Source organism: Sporothrix brasiliensis (assembly GCF_000820605.1).
Source record: "Sporothrix brasiliensis 5110 chromosome Unknown Cont13, whole genome shotgun sequence".
Classification (NCBI taxonomy): Eukaryota; Fungi; Ascomycota; class Sordariomycetes; order Ophiostomatales; family Ophiostomataceae; genus Sporothrix; species Sporothrix brasiliensis.
The window spans coordinates 326,381-350,767 of NW_024467132.1; the positions used below are offsets into that span (position 1 = coordinate 326,381).

General features: G+C 55.3%; 5 protein-coding genes across 5 annotated transcripts; 3 read left to right on the forward strand and 2 right to left on the reverse strand.

The window, feature by feature from the left end:
* Window positions 1-75: 75 nt before the first annotated feature.
* Window positions 76-12,140, forward strand: SPBR_03397 (c6 zinc finger domain containing protein; the record flags this gene model as incomplete). The annotated part of the gene is made up of 5 exons (XM_040761688.1): window positions 76-182; window positions 262-1,174; window positions 9,115-9,918; window positions 10,133-11,887; window positions 11,979-12,140. 5 exons carry the CDS (start codon window positions 76-78, stop codon window positions 12,138-12,140), a joined length of 3,741 nt encoding a protein of 1,246 aa, XP_040623117.1.
* A 1,513-nt stretch (window positions 12,141-13,653) lies between these two features.
* Window positions 13,654-15,045, forward strand: SPBR_03491 (sterol carrier protein 2; the record flags this gene model as incomplete). The annotated part of the gene is made up of 1 exon (XM_040761782.1): window positions 13,654-15,045. The coding sequence occupies one exon, from the start codon at window positions 13,654-13,656 to the stop codon at window positions 15,043-15,045; it is 1,392 nt and encodes a 463-aa protein (XP_040623118.1).
* Window positions 15,046-17,347: 2,302 nt separating this feature from the next.
* SPBR_03464 (uncharacterized protein) lies at window positions 17,348-19,039 on the forward strand (the record flags this gene model as incomplete). Its single annotated transcript, XM_040761755.1, has 2 exons — window positions 17,348-17,967; window positions 18,034-19,039. The coding sequence occupies 2 exons, from the start codon at window positions 17,348-17,350 to the stop codon at window positions 19,037-19,039; spliced, it is 1,626 nt and encodes a 541-aa protein (XP_040623119.1).
* Window positions 19,040-19,552: 513 nt separating this feature from the next.
* Window positions 19,553-21,299, reverse strand: SPBR_03461 (uncharacterized protein; the record flags this gene model as incomplete). Its single annotated transcript, XM_040761752.1, has 3 exons — window positions 19,553-20,173; window positions 20,291-21,097; window positions 21,162-21,299. The coding sequence occupies 3 exons, from the start codon at window positions 21,297-21,299 to the stop codon at window positions 19,553-19,555; spliced, it is 1,566 nt and encodes a 521-aa protein (XP_040623120.1).
* A 1,944-nt stretch (window positions 21,300-23,243) lies between these two features.
* On the reverse strand, window positions 23,244-24,218 carry SPBR_03520 (uncharacterized protein; the record flags this gene model as incomplete). Its single annotated transcript, XM_040761811.1, has 1 exon — window positions 23,244-24,218. The coding sequence occupies one exon, from the start codon at window positions 24,216-24,218 to the stop codon at window positions 23,244-23,246; it is 975 nt and encodes a 324-aa protein (XP_040623121.1).
* Between the last annotated feature and the right edge of the window lie 169 nt (window positions 24,219-24,387).

A 24,387-nucleotide genomic window follows, 5' to 3' on the forward strand; every position in this document is an offset into this window, starting at 1 on the left:
TTTTGAAGACCACATGCACGGGCAGTCAATCCGTATCCGTATTCGTCAATCGTCGTTTGACTGGCCAACATCGCCATGTTCTCCATCTCCGGACTTGCGGCTGCCACCGCCGCGCTGCTTGCAGCCGGCGCCAATGCGCATGGCGTCGCCACCGCCTTGATTCACTGGCCAGATGGCACCTTGTGCGTGCCTGCTCTCCTGCTCTCCTGCTCTCCTGCTCTCCAAGTGCCCCCAAAACACCTTGTTAACATACCTTGCCAGCTACCCTGGATACGACCCCGGCTACCAGTTCGTGCACCCGCCGCCCGTGGTCATCGGCTGGAGCATCCCCGACGACCTCAACAACTCGTATATCTCGCCCAGCGCCTACGACACGCCCGACATTGTCTGCCACCTGGGGGCCACGCCCGCCGGCCTCGCCGCGCCCGTCAACGCCGGCGACGTGCTGGAGATTGTGTGGAACCAGTGGCCCGAGTCCCACCACGGCCCCGTCCTCGACTACCTGGCCAGCTGCAACGGGCCCTGCGAGACCACCGACAAGACCAAGCTCCAGTTCTTCAAGATTGGCGAGGCCGGCCTGCTCGATCCCGCCAGAAACTACTGGGCCGACGACGTCCTGCGCGCCAACAACCTGACCTGGTCCGTCCGCCTGCCCGCCGACATTGCGCCGGGCAACTACGTGCTGCGCCACGAGATCATTGCGCTGCACTCCGCCGGCGTCCCCAACGGCGCGCAAAACTACCCCTTCTGCTTCAACCTGGTCGTCCACGGCAGCGGCACCGCCACGCCCGCCGGCATCCCCGCCACCTCCCTGTACACGCCAAACGGCCCGGGCATCATGTTTAACCTCTACAACGGGTCCACCGACTACGTCATCCCGGGCCCGCCGCTCTACTCGTCCGCCCTGACGGCCGAGCAGACGAAACTGGGCGCCGTCAAGGCCACGGCGTCCGGCGTCTCCAGCTACGAGCCGCCCGCCGCGGGTGCCGCAGCGCGTGCGGTTCCGACACCGGCCGGCCCGCCTGCACGGCGCCAGGACGCACGCGCCGTGGCCGCGACGGCACCGTCCGCCGCTCCGGCCGCCACAGGCGCAGCAGCGACCGCTGCGCCTGTCGCCGCCGCCGACCAGCCGGCCGAACCGGTGCCGACGACTCTGCTGACTGCCGTCCTCAACGTGAGGGGGAAGGAGTAGGATGCCCTAGATTTTCTTTTCCTTTTTTTTTCTTTTTTTTTTTTCTTGTGTTTTCGACGCTCTGTGTTGTCCCAACTCTCGCGCCGTTCATAGCCTGCCATCCAACTTTTTGCATCATCTGAGATCCATTCTATACAACTTCGATAGCCCATCCCGCGTATGGACGACCGCCGGCCCTGGGTTCCGCCCGCAATGGCCTTTTCGTTCTATTGTTTTGCCTTTCCAATAGTTTGGCCAGCGCTGTCTGTCTGTGCTTGCTTTTGATTTCAAATACGCCCCAAAACCGTGCTTGGGCATTCCATCACCCCCTCGTCCATGTCCTTTTTCGTCCGCACAGGGGGCGGGTCTCTATTGGCCCGTTTCGGCCGGTGAGCGCTTGCGTCTTTTCGGAGGGTTTATTCTACTAGCCGTCCACATGGCAACAAAATCCGTGCAAGGTTACGGAGAACATACGTAATTTGGCAGGCGCCTTTCCATTTTCGAGCCTGTCATCTCTTGTCCTTGACATCTTTTGTTTAACTCGTGCAGATACGACTGGCCAGAGTACGACGTAACCCCATCTGACATAGTCCATACTGTCGTACACTACCTCACAACGTCTCGATAAACGAGCAGACCATCTCTGGGGCTCGCATGGGGCCGAATGTGTTTTCGGGCCATCTCCTGCCAGCGACGAAACTACGAAGCAAGTCAAGACGTTGCTGCAAACGTCCGCTCTGGCACGTAGTCGATAGCCACGTGCACCCCTGGACGGAGACGCCAATGACCCATGGTCTATGCCCAATGTATCCGTTCTCCGTCCTCCAAAGCTCCAAGACGCGTGGCGCCCCTAAACGCTCGGAACCGCACGACGGAATCCCAGACAGTCCAGTGGTCGGATTCCGAAGGCGTCGCCAGCACGTCTTGCTGGTCCTTTGTCTCGTTTATCTTGTTTTTCGCCTCGTTTTATCGTTCGTCCGTGTCTCTGTCCGTGTCTCTCGGCTGTCTCGCTCGAGTCTTCCTTCTTTGCGATGTTCTCTCCTTCGCCCGACGTACACCGCTGCTTTCCATCACTTATCCAACACGGACCACGTAGCATTATGGGATTCTGTTGCACGGATGGGCTTGTCGGATCGCTTGGTGCAGCCCCTGGCCACGGCCACGACTCTCAAAGAGCGAAGCCAAGCACACGGCTCTCGTTTTCAGCCAACAAAACGAGCAAGTAGATGATTACCACAGCCTCTTCTCAACGAACACGACCTTTGTCTTTCCTCGCTACGAAATACATCTGCACCAGTTAGACGTATAGGACTCGTGCCTTCCCCAATCGCTCAGACGCCACGAAAACTGGGCCCGATTCATTGCGCCAGAGCAGAACAGACGAATCGAGAAGCCGCGATGAACGCAAGCGGGAACGACCCTGTTCGGGCCTCTCTTCCTTCCCGACCCTTGTTTTGTCTCTTGCCCCTTTCTCTCTTTGCCACCGTTCGCATGTCACACAAGAGCTAAGCCAAGCGGAGGAAGGAGCCCCCCAAAGGGGCCGAGAGACCCAATACCCAACATTCGCAATATGCCGTTATTCCTCGTAACTTCGACCCGATGCATTCGCACGTTGTCGTTTCGTAGTCCACAATGCGACCTAGGCTGCTCTGCTTTCTCTCAAAGTCCAGTTGGGACACGATACACGAACAGCTCGGCCGTCGGAGATCGGACAAGGGTGCCGCGAATAACAATTCCACCATCCTAGCATTATTGGACGAGTCGTCTGCATGTCGGAGCTCACACGACGCTCTTCGACAAACGTCACCGTGCCCCGTCTTGCCGCCCAGTGCCGCTTAGCCAAAGGCGTCGTCGTGGCTGCAGGTTTGCTGGTTTGCTCCTTCCGCCGGGATCTGCTGTCCCCTTGAGCTTTTGCCACTTTGCTTGCCGAGCTGTCAGCCCGGCCAGGCAAGCGCCATCGGCCATTCTTTGCCAGTCTCGACCACAGACGACAAATGACGGAATACACAGAGGCAGGAACGGCTTATCTTCCGTGCTGGCCGGTGCCTCTTGCCAATGATTTGTCGCCAACCAGCAGAGAACCGAGGATCAGATCCTGACAATATTGTTCTTCAACTTATCTCGTTTCGTTCCATCCACGCCTCGTCCACGGCTCTCCCCTTTTCGCCATGCTGTGCTGTGCCATGCCCTCCCCGCCCGGCCGTTCCATTGCATTTTTCTTCTTTTCTCTCCTCCGTTCAATAGCATCTTCAATAGCTCCATCAGCTACTGGCCATTCGCCCCGTGGGATCCATTCAGGACCCCATTTTGGACGCCATTTCGAAGCCAGGCGAGCCAGGGTCCCCTTTCTTTCGCCCACCTCGCACCCTTGGTGCCGTCCAGGCCAATTTTACGGAGACCCGTGCGAGCCGTGGCACATGGCACAAAACTCAGATGCCGTGTCGTTATGGAGCCTCTACATGGGGTACCGGCGATGGAGAGGGCAATGCGCTTGTGTCTGACACCTTGCTTATCGCACTCTCCCGACAACTGGCCGCCCCAAGCTACCGGGTCGCCTCAGTGACCTTTTCCCGTCGCCCTCGTGCTGTCGAGCTCATTTCCTGTACGGAATACTTTTGTTGGAGCGGGAATGCTGCAAAACGGCGGAAAACCATTACCCGCCTCTCCAAACAACGAGACCTGGCTCCTAACACAGGGAGCCAAACCATGCCACGAGTTATAGTGTAGTACTCTGTACGACATATGTGCTTCTGTGCTTCAGGCCGACTGGCGGAGATGCTGTCTCCAGGTACCTTGTTTTCTCTTTCCAAAACAAAGGCAGATGCCATGGCATCAGCAAATGCCAACATCTGAACACGTTTCTCCTTGCACGTTCCTGGCGACAGCCTCTGCGATGCGGGAACATGCGGCAGGCAAGACGACACTTATGGAGTAAATTTCGTCGCGCTTGGATCGAAGGAATATCCGCAGGTGCCGTTCAAGGTGGGTGTATCTCACTGCAGCACACGGCAGACTGCGGCTACTGCCTTCCTGCTGCAACACATTGTCGCGGTCACGCAGACCCTGGCCAGGCTGCCTTCCTACGTCAAGGGACCCACGCTCTGGTTGCTCTGGCGAGTCTGGTCAGCTTTTCCCTCACTGGTGCATACGACGGACTCACCCCGTAATGCATAGACGCCTGTCCTGGCCTTTTTTGCTCGAATCGCCGGCTTGACAATGTCCTTCTTGTACACAGTAAATGTATCACACGGAACAATACATGCGCAAATGCGGAGAAAACAACGGGGCTCATTTGGCCTCCAAAATGCTGTGCAATGTTACGACGTCGGCCGTCAAAGTCAGGGCGTAAGCAGGCCAATCTCCGTGTCGCTCGTCAAGTCCTCCTTCTCCTGGCCCCGACAGTTGGCCTGAGGCTGGCGAGTGTTACTACTCTCGACGATGGGGTACAAATATGTTTCAACATATTTTGTAGCTTTTGCTCTTTTTACTCTTTTTTTTTTTCTTCTCTTTTTTCCCGTCTTTTTTGGTTGGTCTTTTGTGCCATTCCTATTTGATTCCCTACCTTCACTTTTACTGAGTAGTTCCATTGTTCGTGTTGGCCGGCTTTCTAGTTTTTGTTGGTTGTAGCTTTGACCACCTTGCCTACCTTGTCTCACCGTTTTTCCAGTCTCCAAGTTTCTTTAGCACCCCCCCCCCCCTGATAGCCCCCGCTCCGCGTGTCGCCTATCGCCTGTCGTCCGTTGTGTCTCGGCAAAGTTGGGGCCAAGATCGATTTGGGGGCCAAAAACTAACAAGAATCCTCAGGAACGATAAAAATAACACGCCAACAGCCGCCGACCGCGCACAGCGGGACCGAGACCGCAGTTCGCTTTTTTAGCGAGCTGGCTTGCGTGAACTTTCGTCTTTTGGTATTTTGGCAGGCCCGGTCCGATAACATAATTCCATGTTTGCACGCTCAGTATGGAGAGACAATCCAAATATTTCCAATTCGTTCATTGCTGGGGCCTGCAGTGTATCTCATTGCAATGCCGCCTGCTGACGTTGTCTTACTTTTTTCTTTCTTTTTTCTTGTTCCTTTTTCTGCCCCTTGCGTTGAACAATTTGAATTCTACGTCGTTGAATCTCGCGATCTTCGCGTTTGAGCACATTGTACCTTACCCTCTGCCACTGCCAACAGGCGGTCCTTCCCTCCGCTGGAATCTGCCCGAAAGTGCCTGCCGGAAAAGCTGCGGAGTGTCCCACCTGCTCCTTCCCCCCCTAATCGGGCGGCAAATCCCAGAAACCAGAGAAGCCAAGGCGCCTTCCTCCGTTGTGGGCCTGGCCAAGATGCTGTCTCGCGACTCCCGACGGTGGGCAGAGACTCATCCGAGCTCTGGGACAAGAAGAGACGCGGAATACACAAACACACAAGCGGCGTTCAGCAGAAAGATAAAATGCTTCGCATGATTGCGTGGACATCTTGCAAGAGTGGCGGTCTGGACCTTTGCGCTCAACTAGGGATGTCCTCCCTCGCGCCTTCCTTGCATAGATACATGTTGACGGTGTAGAGCTTGCACGATACACTTTCCCAAAACATGAGAAAAGGGAACAAGCTTTCTGGGAAAGAAGGGCAAAAGAGGAAAGAGCGACGCTGGAAGCTCGACGATCATAGACGATGTGATGGCCAGAATTGGCTGGGCGGCCGTGAGGGTCTCTGTCTGCTGGGTCCCCGCTGGTTCTGGTTTTACGGAAGGGGCGAGGGGTCTAGCCTGGAGCCTGGTCGTTCGTGCAAGTCCGAACAGGGGTCCTGTCAGCGACCATGTATTTTGCTCTGAGTAAAGAAGACAAATAGAAGAATAAAAGAAGGGCCAAATTTAGCTAAAAAAGAAGCGGCCGGCGCAAGGTCCCGCGACCAAAACTCGCAGTAACTCGACAGAGTAACCAGCTCGTCCTCCGCCTGCGCTTCCCTGCCCATCGCACCTGCCCTCCCGCACATCACTTGCACCTTCCCCCGCGGCAAGGCAGCAAGCGCCAAAACATCTCCGTGTATTTTGTATTTTATTTTGTATTTTATTTTGTATTTTATTTTGTATTTTATTTTGTATTTCGTACTAGAGCAAAGGATACGGAGACACAGACGTCTCGTGGCAAATGGCAAATGGCAGGCTCGGTTTCCGATCTCCCTCGTCCGTCGATTCCTATTTATTTTTAATTCCTTCGTTTTAGGCTTGCGCTCTCCTCCGTCCTCCGAGACACCGATCCCATTCTTCCTTTCGAGGCATATGTCCGTATCTTTGTAGCCTCCAGTGGCCTCTGTATTGGGGAAAGAACGACCGTTTGGGAAGGAAACAGCCACCAACCCAAACATCCCCCCGTTGCCTGGGTCCTTCTTTCCCTGATCATCCACACCCTTCAAGTTGCTCTTTCTGCTTTTGGCTGCAAAGGTCTTTTCGTCTTTTGGAGCCGTACTATTTTCTGGTTCCCCATCGCGCCTGCCGGCGGGGTCGTCTCTGTGAGAGGAATCTCACTGTACCTTCTGCAAACACGCGAATCACTTTCTTGGTTTCGTCCCTTCTCTTTCACGTCCCAGCTTTCACGTCCCAGAGCGGAAGCAGCGACTCGTACGAAAAGCCCGCCTCGTCACCCCTGCCCGTCTCTGAAGCCAATCAGGATCCACAGGCCACGCCCCAGGAAGCTGCGTTGTGCCTCTTCAGCCCTCGACAGGTGCCTTCCCGCATCGAGCTCCGACCTGACCCAGACAGCCGCCACGCTCTTTCCTTCCTCTTCCGTATTGCTACTTTCGGCCATACCTTCGCTTTTTCCTCTTCCTTCTTTTCCTCTCCCCTTTTTTATTTCTTTGTTTCTTTGTTTTTTTGTTTCTTTTTACTGTGTTTCCTCCTTGGCACTCTGGCGTCTCGTCTCCGCAGCAAAACAGGTATTTCGCACTCGAGCGAAGCACCACATCTCATCACGGATCGGTTGCGAGACACGGCAAACCTTGTCCTCACCCCCCCCTGCTGTTCACACAAAGGACTCCGCCCCTTTTGTCGCGTCTCACCAAATTAAAGCCACTCGGATGACAAAAGAAGCGCGGGCTTGTCATATTTTGATTTATACCTGTCAGGTTCCGCAAGTCGCACTCGGACCCGGGAACTGGACACGTTCCGCTGGCCAAAAGGTGTTTTTGACTGTGGCTTTATATTGAAAAGTGTGTTTTCAGACTGAGACCGAACACACGGCACCGGCAAACGACTCGACGGACCTTATTTGTGTCTTTTGTGTGTCTCGACTTGCTGGCCACGGATCCGGGCATCGACATTTTGGCTTTGGGATCCAGTGGACATTGCAAGCAAAATCAAAAGACGAAAAGCAGCTGTAAGACGACAAACAACGCATAATGCCGGGGCGTCAAACGAAACCCGATATCATTTCATCTTTTTTTGTCTCCAGCAGGCCTTGAATTTCTGTTGCATAGCCTTTTATTTTTATTTTTATTTGTTACGATTTGCTTCGTGACTTGCTGGACCACAACTCTATCGCAGCCTCAAAACGACACCGGCTGCCCATCACCCCTCCCCGTACCTTTGCGGCTTGTATCGTTTATCGTTAGCACCAGCTCAGCTTCTCACGACGGGAGATCGATCGCCTCTGTGGATGGGTGCACGAATGCACTTGAGCTGTGCCGATACGAGTTGAAGAGCAGGTGTCCCTTGTTTTCTGTCTTGATTCATTTCTGTGGTGCCTTGTTCGTCCATAGGTGTGTTGTCCGAGCGAAGACGCAAAAACCACTCTGCGTCCCTCATTGTCGAACGCCCACAGCCACACACTCTATTTTCCGCATTCTTTTCTTGACAGCTTCCAGCAGCACCGGACACGGCAACGGAAACGTAGCACAGGCTCACCACCAGCAATACGAGACGCAGCACAGCCAGCCAGACAGACAACTTTCAGTCTCAGCCTTTGTGGCATTCACAGTCGTTACGGTTTCAATCTTTCTCTCTCTCGCTCTCTCTCTCTCTCTCTCTCGTCTCGACCTCGCCGCTCTTGCCGTTGTTTCCTACCTGTGTTGGCACATTCGACGATTACCACGGTTGCTCCATTGTGTCCCCGTTCCAACACAGCACGCGAAGCGCACAGCTATCGATTTACTGCTGCATCATTGGCCAGACCAAATGCACCGCTGAGCTCAGGTAGACACGCACTCGTCACTCGACTGATGCAGCGGATCGACCACAGTGACAACGCCCGCAAAGCTCACGACGCTCATCGGACGTGGGCTGCACCGCACCCGCTTCGTGCTGACGCGCCGATCTTTGCTTTTGCCAAAGCAAGGGCCATCTCACAGCGACCTCTTCTGCTGTTATTTATTGCCCGCGTCAGAGTGTCTTTCACCGCCCCTTTTGTACGGCGGGAACTAAATTTGGCCGTCTTTTAACGAGAATTCGCCGGTTCTCCAACGACGACAACCAAAACCGGACCGTGGACTGAACAGAAATCGAAAAGTGGAGAATCCGGGGAACATCGAACGAATCTATAAGGATATATAGGCCGGAGCCAGAAGTGGTCTGATTTTTGTCGCGGCCCTGTTGTTGGTGTCTTTTATTGCCTCACCAACTCCCTAAATACTCGGTTGTGTCCAATCCCCTTTTTCGAACGGACTGCACGCCATGGACAACAATTCCCATTTCCGCTCCCAGGCCCCTTCCCGGACAGATCAGGGAGAACGGACAGACCGAACAGACCGAACAGACCGAACAGACCGAACAGACCGAAGAGAACGAACAGACGCTCAGACGCCAGTTCCTCAAAAACAGTCGCCTACTCCGCCTTTGGGCAGCAAGCATATGGTGTTTGATGTGGCAAACTGGCACCCCAAACCCGTGAAACGCCCACGACCCGTGAAATCATGCACCGAATGCCGCCGGCGGAAATTGCGCTGCGACCGGCGCTGTCCCTGTTCGCAGTGCCAGCGCTCCTACCGAGTCTGTAAGTATGGCAGTGGCGGCAACGGCAGTGCGGGCTCCAGCAGCAAGAGCACCGATCCGAACAATCCCACCGCCGATTCCGAAGGCTCGGAAGGCTCCGAAGAGGACGACGACTCCGTGCCGGGGAGCGGCGCCGGAGGCGAGCGTCCGTCGAAGCGTCACCTCAGCCGGCCAGGCTCCGGGTCAACACCACAACACGGCCATGCCGTGCCAAGCAATGCGGCGACGAGCAGCAACCACCCGGCGCCAAACAACTCGTCCCTCAACCTCCTTTTGAACCCGTCATCACCAACGCATCATCACGCAAATCTTTCTCCATCAGGCCATGGGCTCTACCATCAGTTCCAGCACCACCCCCAGCAACCACCATATGGCTCCTATCAACCGTCCGCACAACCGATTGCGGCGGCATCGATGCAAAACTCCTTTCCGTCACTCGCACAGATCTCGAGCACCCTCGAAAGTCCGGAACCGCTCATGTCGTCCAAAGGAGACGACCTCCGCAAGCTGGCCGCGTCCCTACTGCTGCAGTGCATGGTGCGCATGGAGAGACTGGAAAAGCTAGTCGTGGCCAGGGACCCGTCCGCCCTCTCCGATATGCCCACGTTTCCGTCGTCGTCGGTCCTCTCCCAGCTGAACCTGCGCCAACAGCCTTCGCGCGACCAGCAACAGCGCGTCATCGAAGCCTCCAGCACGACAATGCGTTCGTTGAGTGTCAAAGGCCGCAACGGACTGCGGACAAGATACTTTGGCCAAAACAGCACGCGTGTTCTGTTAAACTTGGTGCGTACCCAACCCAAACCCGAATGAAGACGACAACGTTTGAAGATGCGGGAAGAAACATGTGCATGAAACGCATTTGAGAAACAGAAATACGGGCGGATCTATACACAAAATACCATATCCGACATAAAGGCGTGGCCATCGGCGAATGTAGGGATTGTGAATTTGTTGACATGAGTATGGACTAACACGCCTTTTGGGAGCTGGTTTATAGTTTGACGACGCGAAGGACTTTATGTTGAACCAAGCCAAGCGAGACACGACTGGGGGCTTGTTCTGGCGCCTAGAGCGGATCCACATCGCACTACAGGAGAACCACCAGCAGACGCTGAAGCCGATCACTGTGTACGTCGACTCTATGATGCCAGTGCAAAAGCGCATGGCAGACATACTGCCGCGCCGCGACGTATGCGATCGCCTGATCAATGCCTATGTCAATGTGTCCGAGGGCCTCTATCGCGTCATCCACGTTCCGACGTTCCGTCAAGAGTTTGAGGCGTACTGTGCGCACGGCGTCACGGGCGGCGCAGGGGACGGTCAGGGCGTGGCCGAAGATTTCTTACCGCGACTGCTCTGCATTCTGTGCATCGGCAGCCGCTTCGAGACGGACTCGAAGGGCTTGGCGTACGATCGGTCCGATGGCGTGCATATCCCGACCGCCTGCGCCCTGGTGCGCTCGTGGCTGGACGGGCTTCGGGGCAAGCCGTCCGTGGATGTGACGACGCTGCAGACGGAAGTGCTGTTGCTGCATGCGAGCCGCATGATTTCGCCGCGGCCGCAGCGGATCTGGACCGAGCTGGGCATGATCTCACGCCTTGCCATGGCCATGGGTCTGCACCGCGACCCGGCCGAGTTTGCCCCCGAAATAACCCCATTTCAAGCCGAGCTGCGGCGCAAGCTGTGGTTTACGATTCTCGACATGGACCTGCACGTTTCGCTGGCGTCCAGCCTACCCAGCGCTCTGCGACCTGGCGAAATCACCTGCCGCCCGCCGCGCAACCTCGACGACGCCGACCTCTACCCCGACATGCCGTCGCTGCCGCGGGGCAAGCCCATGGACCAGTACACAGAGGGCCAAATGCAGCTGTTTGCGGCCGGCACACTGCCGCTGCGCATGCGGGCCAGCGACCTGCTGTGCAACATCGACTCGCTGACCGACTACTGGGACGTGCTGGACGTGGGTGGTGACCTGGAAAAGGTGCTCGACGACATCAACTGCCTGTTCCCGCGCAATGCCGCGCTCAACAGCCACCAGAAGCACAAGGAGTGGCGGATGCGCGCGATGCTCGACATGCATGTGCGCCGGCCGTTGCTGGCATTGTACCGGCCGTTTGCACTCAGTGCGTCGGCCGAGTGCCCGCCGCCGGCGGTGATTTCCGATGTCTACCTCAAGTCGTCCATGGCCATGCTGACATACATGGAGGAGCTGGACCCGGCGATTCCTGGCTTCGGCGACGTCAGCCATATGTATTATGTGATTCTGCGCAACGACATTGTGCAGGCCGCCTTTAGTGTGTGCTACTACATTGCGCAGGCGGTCGAAGCCGAGTTGTCGCCTGCACCCGCCGGCGCTCCGAGTAGCAGCGGTGCCTCTACGGGCACGGTCAAGCCAGTCGACGGCAGCTCGCCACCCTTGGGCCAAGGTTCTGCTTCTGCTTCTGCTTCTGCTTCTGCTTCTGCGGCTGGCGGGCGCACCGGAACGTTCCTCAGCAGCGGCGCACCGCGCAAGACGTCGCTGATCTGGTCGTCCGCGTACATGATTCGGACGGTCGAGCGTACGGTCGAGAACTTGGCGCGCCTTGTCAACGACCTCAGTTTCGACCTGCGGGATGTGATTGCGCTCGCAACCGTGCTGGGCTCCGTGATGCCGGCGACCAGCCCTGCACAGCGCCACGACCACATCCGCACCCAGGTGGGGCGCGTTCTCGACACCTGCGTCGAGATTCTGCGCAACCACAGCTCTGCCGCGGTACGTCTGACCTGTTTTTGTATTTTTGTGTTGCTGTTTCGACGCGTCTCCCTTTGCGTCTTGCTTGTGGCTTACTAATTCCTGTATACAGATCCGGAGCGCAGTTCTGGGGCAGAGCCTGCCGCCGATAGCACATCATACGCCGGGCTATGATGGCCGCCAGCTGCTGCCCGACGGCAAGCCTGTCCAGACGGACGAATCTGCGCAGTGGGACACGTACTTTTGGGATCTTTGGACGCCCAAGAGTACGTAAGAACATGGGTGTACGTCGTACACATGTGGGACATGTGCGACATGTGTCTTTTGACACATTTTGGACATACAACGGGACGTACCTCCCGCGATTCATATAATTTTGTCATATATTTGGTTGAATTGGTCATATCTTTTGTTCCTGTATTGGCTCTTCTTTTCCGGCCGCTCGATGGAGCACATAGACAACAAGCTCTTTGGGGACAAGAGAAAACACAATTCAAACCCGATGCATTATTGTGCATCTCTTGCTTTTTTTTTTGGATTTTGTGTCTGTTTGGGTCACTTCGTCGTATCTCGTGATGCGGCTGCGTTTTCCCGGCGGCACTAACCAATCACTAGACGTCTAGGTTCCTGCGGTGTTGGCAGATGATGAGAATATCCAAAAAAAAACACGACGCCTCCGTTACCGCCATGGTCCAAATTGATTTCACATCGCGCGATCACGAGGCGGCCTTAAAGGCTGCTTGCGGGTCAAAAGTCAGAACCAGCGGGGCGAACACTGCCTCTTCCGCCCGAGGTGGAAGCGACAGGACATTCGTACAGCCATTGAGGAACACATTTAGTGCGGTCCGGAGTCGTGGGCCTGCCGTCGGCGCCGGTTGTCGGTAAAAGCCACGTGACTTATTGCCCCGGCAATTCAAGGTTGCGGACGGATCCACCGGCTGCAGCCAGTCCCCGGATTTGACGACTCTCCACTCTTGTCGAGTGTGTCAGTGTGTGTGTACGAATAAGTCTGCCGCTAACGCCGCCTGACTTACCCCCCTGGTATTCATATGAAAGAAACTGACGTTTGGCTCGCAGGTTGCAACATACTAGTACTCTGAGCGTTTTGGCGCGGCCCCCAAACGGGCTTTGCCTCGGCTGTCTGCCATCACACCTCGTTTGTTCATAACGGTTCGTTCCCCGCACGCCACTGTGTGCGGGTGGGCCACTGTTCAGATCAAGACACGATACGGCGGGCTGCAGCAATAGGACTTACACGGGACGGTCGTCACTGCTGTCTGCATCGCGTTTGCTCTTGTCGTCCGCACTGTTTCGGCGTGTGGCCAAGAACGATCAGAAACGGATACATTGTATTCTTGCACCGGCATCTCGTCGATTTTTATTTATTTTTGTTTCTTTTCCTGTCTTCTTCGTCCGTTCTCTTTTGTCCCAGCAACTCTCCCAGGTGTTGACGTCCCCGTACATTTTTGCCCCAGTCTACATGTACCCACCCCCCGTTCCACGTTAGTGCCCATTTAGATCCTCGGCAGGAAACCAGTTGGCTCGCCTTTGCCTTAGTTTGCAGGTGAAATCGTCTTGACGACGTTCCTGGCTTTCAATCCGTCCATCTTTTTGTTTATTATTTCCTTCTTGTCCGTTCTCTCTCGTCCGCGCACCGTTTATATTCCCCACCATTTAACCCTCTTTCACCTGCATCCATCGTCCTCCGTTTTCTTTTCCTTCTCCAACCTCGTTCCTCTTCCACACCCACCGCACCTCCGCACCACGTCACCCACAAGACCGCCAAGATGGTCAAGGCAAAGGCACCCGTCTACGTCCTCGGCGTGGGCATGACCAAGTTCATCAAGCCCCGCGGCAAGGTCGACTACACGGAGCTCGGTTTCGAGGCCGGTGTCAAGGCCCTGCTCGATGCCCAGATCAACTACGACGACGTCGACCAGGGCGTGGCCTGCTACTGCTACGGCGACTCCACCTGCGGCCAGCGCGTGTTCTACCAGTTCGGCATGACCCAGATCCCCATCTACAACGTCAACAACAACTGCTCGACCGGCTCGACCGGTCTCTACATGGGCCGCTCCCTCATCGGCAACGGCGGCGCCGACTGCGTCATGGTCGTCGGCTTCGAGAAGATGATGCCTGGCTCGCTGCAGAGCTTCTTCAACGACCGCGCCAACCCCACCGGCACCACGGCCGAGATGATGCGCGCGACCCGCGGCATAACCAACGCCCCCGGCGCCGCGCAGATGTTTGGCAACGCCGGCCGCGAGTACATGGAGAAGCACGGCGCCACGGCCGAGGACTTTGCCGAGATCGCCCGCGTCAACCACGCCCACTCCGTCAAGAACCCCTACTCCCAGTTCCAGGACGTCTACACCCGCGACCAGATCCTGGCCTCGCCCACCATCCACGACCCCCTCACCAAGCTGCAGTGCTGCCCCACGTCCGACGGCGGCGCCGCCGTCGTTCTCGTGTCGCAGGCCTTCCTCGACGCCCGCCCCCACCTCAAGGACCAGGCCGTCCTCATCGCCGGCCAGTCCCTGTGCACCGACGACCCGTCCCTCTTCTCCCGCAGCGCCGTCGACCTCATGGGCTACGCCATGAGCCAGCGCGCCGCCCACGAGGCCACGACCGAGGCCGGCCTGACCCCCCACGACGTCCAGGTCGTGGAGCTGCACGACTGCTTCAGCACCAACGAGATGGTCACCCTCGACGCCATTGGCCTGCCCGAGGGCCGCGTCGGCGCCCCCCGCGGCGGCGCCGTCGACCTCGTCCGCCGCGGCGGCATCACCTACGGCGGCCGCTACGTCGTCAACCCCTCGGGCGGCCTCATCAGCAAGGGCCACCCGCTGGGCGCCACGGGCCTGGCGCAGTGCGCCGAGCTCGTCTGGCACCTGCGCGGCTGGGCCAACAACCGCGCCGTCCCCCACACCCGTGCCGCCCTGCAGCACAACCTGGGCCTCGGCGGCGCTGCCGTCGTCGCCGTCTACAAGCGCGCCGACGGCCAGGAGGCCCCCGTGCTCGACGACGCCACCGTCGGCCGCCTCAACCGCCTGGGCTACAACCCGGCCACGCAGGCCAAGGGCTTCACGGCCGAGCAGGCCCGCTCGGTGCGCAGCAAGTCCAAGGCCAGCGACTGGGCCCTGGGCGACACCGAGGCCAAGGTCGAGGCGCGCTTCTAAACCTGCAGGTGGAGGAGGCTTTGTGAGCAGAACGGGGTCGTTTGGCACGATCATTGTACGACATGCATATTACCAATTGTGTTTTTTTTTCCGTTGTGCTAGCCATCGCACTCCTATTGAATCAGCATCAGAATGACAAAAAGCAAAACAATCATAGCCAGTATAGGCTCTAATCGTCAATGTTCAATACCATGCATGACATAATGTGTGCATGTGACATGCTTCGTAAAGGCAGGTGCGATCGTGACTACGAATTGCAAAGGCAACTTCCACTTTGATTTAAGGAAAGTGCAATCGTACATTCGACGTGCGTTTCAAACTGGGAAGGGGCGCCCACCCAATGCACGGGCTTCTTTCCTTCCATTCTTGTTGTTTTTGGCACCCAACCCCTTTTCCCCCAATTTCTCACACGTCGCAGATTGTTCCACGAAGCTTCGAGAGCACGACGATCATACCACTCGACAGTCTTTTACTTTCTTGCCATCCATCAATGGCCAGCATCCATCGCGATGCGTTTCTATTTCTATCGTTTTGTCGTCCAGTCACCAGACGCGTGCGTCTGTGCACAATCCTCTCATTCATGCACAGAATCGACACGTCGCTGCAAAAAGAGTTGAATGAAGCAAAACAACAAAAGCAGACACAAAACACGGCGGTTGGTTCTCTCTCTCTTAGGCATCGTCCTTGCCACTGTCGTTTTACTGGTTCTGACAACTCAGCCTCGCCGTCGCGTCTCAGTGCGCGCTGGACGTGTGATGATTGCGTCGAACAACGAGCCTCATTGACAGCGCTGGCTACGGCCACTCCACACATTTGTCTCTTATCCTTTTCCTCCGCCAAGTTCAAGACGTCCTCCGCCCAGCAACACCCCGAATCCCTGCCCTCTTGTTTCACACCCCCACGGAAGACGTCCCAGAGACGGATGCTGAACCGCCGTCTGCGGTCGTCAAAGGGCAGGAGACCATTATGGCTTGCCAGTCTCTACATACCTACGTCCTTTATTTCGCAACGCCCACGCTGGTCCCGCTGTCCCCATTAGAGACAGGCAAGCCTTTTTTATTGTGGCCCCCGTCCTACCGTCTTCCCACTGCGGCCCGCATTGACACACGACGGGTGCATTTACACGGCCAGGCGCATGACATCACATCATACAACGTATCGAGCTGTCACTCTGTTGGGTTTTGCCTGTTGTCTCCCATTTGGCCCATGATCGTCCCTGTCTCTTGTTTCTCGTCTCTCGTCTTTCGTCTCTCGTCCCCCTCTCTCGCCTGTCTCTTCTCCCACCGCCTCCACTGCGCATCCCCCTTATTCTACCATGATCGCCATTCTTCCGTACCAGCCCCAGAACCGCGAACAAAGACAGAGAAACAAAAATGACAGGCCCTGCACAATGGCCGCACCACAAACACAGACACTACACGCATTCACACACGCAGTCACACGACGAGGACACGACCAGGACACGCACAGACATTCGCAGACATTCGCAGACATGCACTCGCTCACCCTTTTAAAACCGGCCTTGGCATGCAACCCAGGGCCGTGGCCAGTCTTCCCAAAGTCTGTTTTCTGGCATCCCCTAATGGTCAACGACAACGTGCCGCTTCATTTGTTTGGCATGAACGAGGCTAGCCCGCCTTCGTTGTCCATATTTGACCTGTCAACTGCAGACGTCCAAACGTCTTACACATGCATGCTCTCGTTTTATGCAGGTCTTTCGTGAACACGCACTCTGTCTCAGCTCACCGTTGGCGCACAAAAATAATTATGGACTGTAAGAACAGACAAGACGAACTGGGAAGTCCGCTCGTTTCTTTCCTCGCCCAACCATACATGTCCCTCTCCCAAAACGTCGGGTCTCTTCGTTTTGCATTTTTCCTTTTTTCCTGCCTCTGATCACCCTCCACCCGGACCAGAAATAGGAAGATTCTGTGTGAACCGAGTTTGGACATAGTTTTTCTCTTCTTCCTCCGCCTTCATTTCTTCTCGCTCTTGTCTCTTCCGTTCCCAGGTCTCCTTTCATATTTCCTTTCGTCCTCCCAGACGCCGTGTCTTGTCATCATTGATTCCTTTATTTTTTACTTTTATGTTTTTGGTCCTTTTGTATTTTTGTCGTCTTTCCTCCTCGTTCGATCTTGTCCAACCTCTCGGCGTCAAACCCCCTCTGGTCTTTTTCTTCTAGTGTAGTCATCCGTACTATTGGGTACTCTTTCACGTATGGTAGTTCCTACATATCTACCCCCTTCACTTCCCCTCCCTCCTTTTCTTCATCTTCCTCGACATCATTGTACGGCCCGCGACCATGGCAACTCCCGACTTAACAAGAGGGCCGGTCCTCCTCGCCATTTCCATCACCACCGAGCTCTTCGCCCTCACAACATGCCTTATCCGCCTTTTAATACGCAAACGCTCCGTCAGCCACCACATGGGCCTCGATGACTATGCCATCATTGTTGCCGCCGTCGTCAGCTTTGTCGGCACCATCTTCGCCATCATCGACGGCAGCTCCATGGCCAACTCTGCCCGTGCCCTCCAGTTCGACTGGCTTGGCCAGCCCTGGTTCATGATGGGCACGACATTCGCCAAAATATCGATTTGTCTCTTCTTCTTGCGACTCGTCGGCGCCGCCAAGCAGTGGCGCATTCTGCTGAGCAGCCAGATTTTGCTCATGGCTGTCCTAAATTTTACCTTTTCCCTCACCACCAACCTGCAGTGCCGCCCACTCGACAAGCTGTGGGACCCGTCCGTCGTCGGCGTGTGTTGGAACCCGAGTGTCCAGCAGAACATTGGCTACTTCCAGGGCGCCTTTTCCGTCTTTTGGTGGCTCTTTCTCTCCATCTTCCCCGTTATGATTGTGCGGGATCTCGAGATGCATCAAAAGATGCGGTGGCCCTTTTACTTTTTGTCGAGCTTGAGTCTTTTGTAAGTCATACAGTTCCCAGTCCCCCCTTTTCGTCGCGGGAACACAGCACCCTCTAACATACCTAGGGCCGCCATTTTTGCCACAGTGCGCACGTACGAGACGTCACAGACCGTGCGCGGCATCTACACCTTTGACACCTTCTTTGCCAGCGTCCTCTCCATTCTCGAACAGAATGTCGGCATCGTCGCTGCAAACATTCTGTCCATGGGCTCGCTTGTCTGGAAGAAGCAGGTGGCCACACGGGGGGATCTTGGCGGCCGCGCGAACGCAAATTCGGACAGGTACCCAGCACCAGCAAGCACACGGGGTCGTACCGGTCAGCAAAATCCGTTCGAGTCGGGCGCCGGCTCTGTGCACAGCGCCACACCCCGGCAAGACGAATTTGACTTTGACGACACCGAGAGCGACCTGGGTGAGAGTGGTCTATCGCGGACGGGATCGAGCCACTCCTCCGTCAAGCAGTCCCCCATGCTCATTATCGAAGGCCCCCGCGAACGCGATTATCATGACTCGCGCCGCATGCGAGACGAGCGGGATGTGATTCAAGGTGGGAGAACACAGTCCACTAAGAAGTCTATGAAGCACTCAAAGGGCACAAAACACAGCGACACATCTCTACGCACTGTTTTGAACCGCTCTGCCTTGCTCATGAACCGGACTGGCCGGGATCGGCGCAGCATAGACGCTGAAGCGGCAGCAGCAGCAGTAGGAGGTGGAGGACAAGAGGGACATGAGTTCAGTGAAGATCCAACCGGCGCCAACTTTTGGCCTCGTGGCATCATCAAGACCGTCGAAGTCGAAGTCGTTGAAGAGGACATTTCCACGTTGCAGCAACAGCAGCCGCAGCATCGCCGGCAGCCGTCCAACGCCTCTGGTGGCATTGTGGCGAGCGACGCGTCAAACGAAGCCAGTCTGGGAGGCCACAGCCGCAACATGTCACGGCACAGCCGCATGGACTCGGACAACGACTGGGTAGCACTGTTGCGCGGAGACGCGTCGACGCCACAGCCGGGTTCACGGGGACCGTCACGACAAGGTTCACGAGGTCCTTCACGGCAAGGCCACTACTAAGGCTGTCTTATTGACCTGTTTTTCTTATGTCGTTTCCTTATTTCTTTCTAATGGAGGGCAGGCCCAAGCGAGGTGTTTTATCATTTTCTGATCTTTTTCCATTTCCCTAACACTTATAACGACAACAGCGAGCGAGCGACCCAAAAACAGGAGATACCCAATGTACGACTATATTTTCCATTTTGCTGCTTTTGATTTCTATTCCGGTTTCCAATTTCCGGTTCTTATTTTTATCTTTAGGTTTTGATTTATTATTTGCTCATAGATTATAGACACCAGCAAGCAATGGAGTGAAAATGTTTAATTTGACAGTTAAATAATTGCTGACTTGACGGCCACCAACGCCAGGCATGTTTGTTTACCAAGAGCTAACTAAAAAAAAAAAAAAAAAAAAAAAAAAAAAAAAAAAAAAAAATTCTTTATACCAAAGCATCAAAAAATATGTCGTGTAATCGTTACATGCTGTCTGCTTTCCACAAGACTCCTATTTGTTACCCTACTCGCCGTCCACTTTCATCGATCCGTCTCTACAGCGACTGACGGAGCCAATGAGGCTGCGTTGTTTGTTAAGACCGGGCCAGCGGTTGGCTCAGTACCTTCGCTCCGCGTGGGCGATGACGACAGTGCCACATCGAGTAACAGATCATTGATGCTGGCTGATGCAACGTCTGGCGATACAGGGCGCTCAACGCTCTCGTGACTGGCTCGGCGACTGCTGCCGCTGCTTATACCCTGGCGCGTGTCTACAACCAACACGGCACCAGGCTCGTGCTGCTGTGTGGCTGCACCATCGCTGGAGAGAAGCGATATTGGCTCGACGCCGACTACCTCCTCGTAATCGGGACTCGGGCTTCGACGACCAGAGTGATCGGCATGGCCCGGTGCGAGGGTCTGGCTTGACCCCGACGCGTCACTGCTGGCAACACGGTGCAAAGGGATATCGTCGGCTGCAGTGGGTGCGGTTGTGTATGTGACTGTGCATCCGTTGCTGATTGTATAGCCTGGTATACTTGGTGGACGGCCGAGAGGGTCTTCTCTCTGGTACGGCGGCAAGTCTTCGTATTCTTCCCCGTCCTCCCCGCGGTGACGTGCATTGCCATCGCGTGGGCGGTAGACGGGCAATGACCCAGGCCGCTGCCGCATGCTGGGTCGGCTTCCTCGGCCTCTCCCACTTCCAAGTCGTTCACCACAAGTTCTGTGTTGCTGAGACAGAAGCAGGCATGCGGTGATAAAACAGACACAAGCAAACACTTGGCTTGTCACAGAAACCCAGACGAGACTCGATGCAGCCGGCCCCGGGCTGATCACCGGCATGGTCGAGTTGGCGAGCGCCGTGTCGTTCAGCTCGGCGCGAGATATCAAGATGTTGTTGGCCAAGGGGTACATATCAGATGCCGTGGGCAGGGTCGACGAATTGTCTGGTTGGAGAAAGGAATCGGCAGAGGCTCCATCCTTGGATGTGTGCTTGACAACCCAGGACACGCCGCTAATAAGCAGGCCGACTGCAATCAGATTAGTCGTCGTGGCGAAGGCTTTTGTACAGGCCATGGCTATGCGACCACGCTTTTGCCAGAGCTTGGTACCGTTCAGGAACAAAAGCAGTGGCCAGGCCAGAAGAGTGACGGCGATGTCCAGAATATAAAAGACGAACGAAACACTGCCAAAGGCTGGCTGGCCGCTGAGTTGTGGAGGTGCATCAGTGACCTTGACGGTCGTGGGGAGTCTGCAGTCAGTTGTTGTGGCGTTGCCGGAGGATGCCGAGGTGCCAGAGCCGCTTGTGCCAGATGTGCTGTTGAAGCCGCCAACGGTAGAGTTTATGGGTGTATGAGCAGGCAAAGCGCCGCAAGAATTTGAATTTGGTGAATGGTCTCTGCTGTGCAAGTAATCGATGATTTGGTTGTCAATCTGCCGCCAGTTGAAGTTGGTGCCCAAATTACGGGAAATAGGATGGAGATGGCCGGTACCATTTCGTATGCACAAATGGTTGAGATACCAGTAAACGGAAAACGTCTCTGTCTGGTTGTCGTTGTCTGTTTCGTATAAGACGTCTTTTGTCCACTACGTTGGTTAGGTAATGCGATCTCCGAGAACCGGGCAGCCGCCTTTCTTGCAATCCACTCACAGTCAGCAGGTACATGTCAGGTGCTGACACGTCGAAATTGTCTGAATTCTGTCCCGCCGCGTTGAGGACGACGATGATGATGACGGACAGCAGCTCGAGAAGAGCGACGCCGAAAAGGAAGAACTGCTGAACATGCATGCGCTTGAGACTCTTGGACCACACTTTCGGTCGTAAAAGACTTTGACCGATGCTCCTTCCGGGCCATCGTGGCCGTCGTGATGATGGCTGTGGAGGCTGCCGCTGTGATTGAGGAGACCTGACGACGGCGTCTGCGGGTGAAGATATCATTGGTATTGGCATAGCTGTCGGTGTTGACGGTGTTGACGTGGATGTCGGTGCCGATGGTGATTCTCTTTCTGGCGGAGTAACGATGACTGTCGCTGATGATATCGTAAGAGAAGACATCGTGAAACAGGATAGAGAGCCTGCCACGAGGGCCAGGCTTCAGTGATGACAGATGTACTAGTCAAGTTGCTTGAAGCTTTTCTCGTACCGTTCTGTGTGGGGTGCATCAAATGGCGACTGTCTATACTAGGTGTCGACCCGCTTGACGATTCTGTCAAGTGCGTATTCCTGGCATTGGGCCAGGAGGCTAACAAATGACAACAAGAAATGAAGGGAACAAAAAGCAAGGAGAGAAACAAATGGCTTGGAAACATAACACTCCAATGCTGACCACAGAAGAGGATGCGTGGTTCCCGCCCTTCTTGTTCAGGTGTGTTGGGGAGATGGGGCGGGACGTACTCAGATTCGATCTCTTTTCTTAGTGTTTGTGGTGCATCAGGTTCCGCATCCTGCCCCTTCCAGCCTCCATCTGGCAGAGGCCGTAAACGAGGGAAACAATCAAAGTCAACCAAATATTGCCCGATGCGTGCTGAGTGGCGAGAGGAAAGCAGCGGATGGCGTTGATTAGCGACGAGACTGGAGTCTGCAGGGATCTGTATTATTAACTCTGTCTGGAAATATTCCGCAAGGAAGACTATTAGAGAACCGAGCAGATTAGCCTGGCGAATAAACAAGATCCGCACATCAGCGCTTCTTTTCGTTTGCTTTCCATTTGTTGTAACCACGTCCGGGTTGTTTTTCCCTTTTGTTTTGGTATTTTCAACTGATCGACGTGCTTTCGTGTCCCTCTGTCTCTACACGATTCTTTGTGTACACTTTGGAAGTTGGGATCGATGTGTCGCTGTTGTTCTTCGCCGTCCATCTTCCGGCAAATAAGCACGGAGGTAGGATACCACGCCCCCCATTTGTAGATTTATGCATAGAGTGCGGCACGGCCAAGAAACGACAGGGGATCGACGGAGGGGCAGAACAGATTGTCGCCCATCGCTGAGCAAATGTTTTCTGGTCGACAGTCTTGTTTTATTCGTCGCTCTCGATTTTGTGCCGTTCACGTGAGGCTCAAGAGTCGGGACCGAGCTCCGTTCATCGATTAGGTCACGAAACGACGGATAAGGCGGATGTGGTCAGCATAGTGCGACAGTAGACAGCCTGCACCGTTAACAAAAGGAAAACGCAGCCGCTGTTCCATACGCCGTGATTCGATCGACGCGCATTGTGGCTGAAATAAAAGGCGACATATAGCCTTTGGGCATGTCTGGCGGTACTGTGCGGAGATCATTGGAGACAAGGGATCGTGGCTGTACTGGATCGGAGAGTCGACTCAAAATGGTGTTGACGATGCGTATCGAACTTGTTTTGATCTGGCGATGGATGAGAGAAGTCGATGGTGACAAAAGTAGAAATTCAAGGGGCGAAATAAAGGGGAAATGTGAGCACAATTCGGAAAAGGGGGGAATCTGTGGTTTGTTTTGGTAATTGCCATATTCGGAAAGCGTGGGGATGTATTATTTCTTTCTACATTAGGAAATATCACGATCGTCTGAAACACGGAAAGTGCGAATTGCATGCGTCTTGCTCGAAAGAGTACAGGATCACGTGAGGAACTACGATGTAAATGAATATGCAACAAATGGCATTTCCTCAGAAACAAGCTCTTTGGCTGTGGGTATCATAAATCTAAACATAGACTCCTCCCCCTTTTGTGGTATTGTCACAAACTTTGCCCTATCCTAAGCCTTAGTAGACCCTTGGGTAGACCCTCGGTCTCGAGCGAATCCAGTTCTGAACAAAGAAAGGGAACTGGGCAGCCTCCTCCGCCTCGCCACGATACTGTTTTAAAGCCTCCGACGCATTGGCTGTATTTTTGGCGTCATCCAATTCTCTGTGGCAACGGCACTCCTCTGCGTTAGAGTGCGAGACACCCGAGTCCGCCTGTTTGTCTTCCTCGTCCCCCTCGTCTTCGTTCTTGTCCTGGCCTTTGTCCTGGCTGAGGTCGAGCTTGACCTCGTAGGCCGTGACGAGACCGGCCTCGACGGCTTCGCGCGCCATGCTGTCGAGATACCGCGCCATGGTCAGACTTCTGGGAAAAGGGCGGTCAACCTTGCCGGACAAGTCACAGGTGCCTGGTGGGAAGGGCGTGGTCTCCATCTCGTCCCAACAGTTTTTGGGCAGGACCTTGCTATGGTATGCGGCGAGGCGCGCGTCTCGCAAGTTGTCTGGTGTTTCGCGGGCTGCCACCTGCCAGTCTCTGTCCTTGTAGGCGCTGCAGTGGCGCTCAAACGCCAGTAGCTTTTGGTGCCGGCGGCGCGTGAGACCCTTGCGGGCGTTGCGTGTGAGGTCCGGAGGTAGGTCGGCGCCAAAATCGTTAAAAATCTGGTTGATACGCTCAACCTCTTGCTTAAACGCCTCCCTGGTCAGGTAGTGCTCGAGTATGCGCTGAAACTGCGCATCCGAGTCAATGCGGTGGCCATAGTAGAACGGCAGGTCGGGGTCCTCGGCCGCCATACGTTCCAATGACTCCTTGGAATTGTCTGACCAGAGCGTCGAGGGTGCTGAAACGCTGGAGGCGCTGGAGGTGGCGTCACAGTCGTCGGAAGTCGCCAAGTGCAGAGAGTGCTCAGAAGACGAGGAAACCGCATAGGCGCCTTTCTGGCTAGCAACCAGATTGCCAAAAAGGGCGCCTGCCTCTGTGATAGACTTGGTGTCGTCCATTATAGCGAGTTTTGTAGAAGAAAAAAAGAGCCAAGAGAAACTTTCGGTGTGATACGGTGTGTCCTGCGGTAGTCTGTTGGAGAGCTGACTTGACCGGGGTGGCTGACAAAGACAGATGCGGATTGAGATCACGGGGAATGTGGAAAGATGCGAGGATGCGAGGATGCGA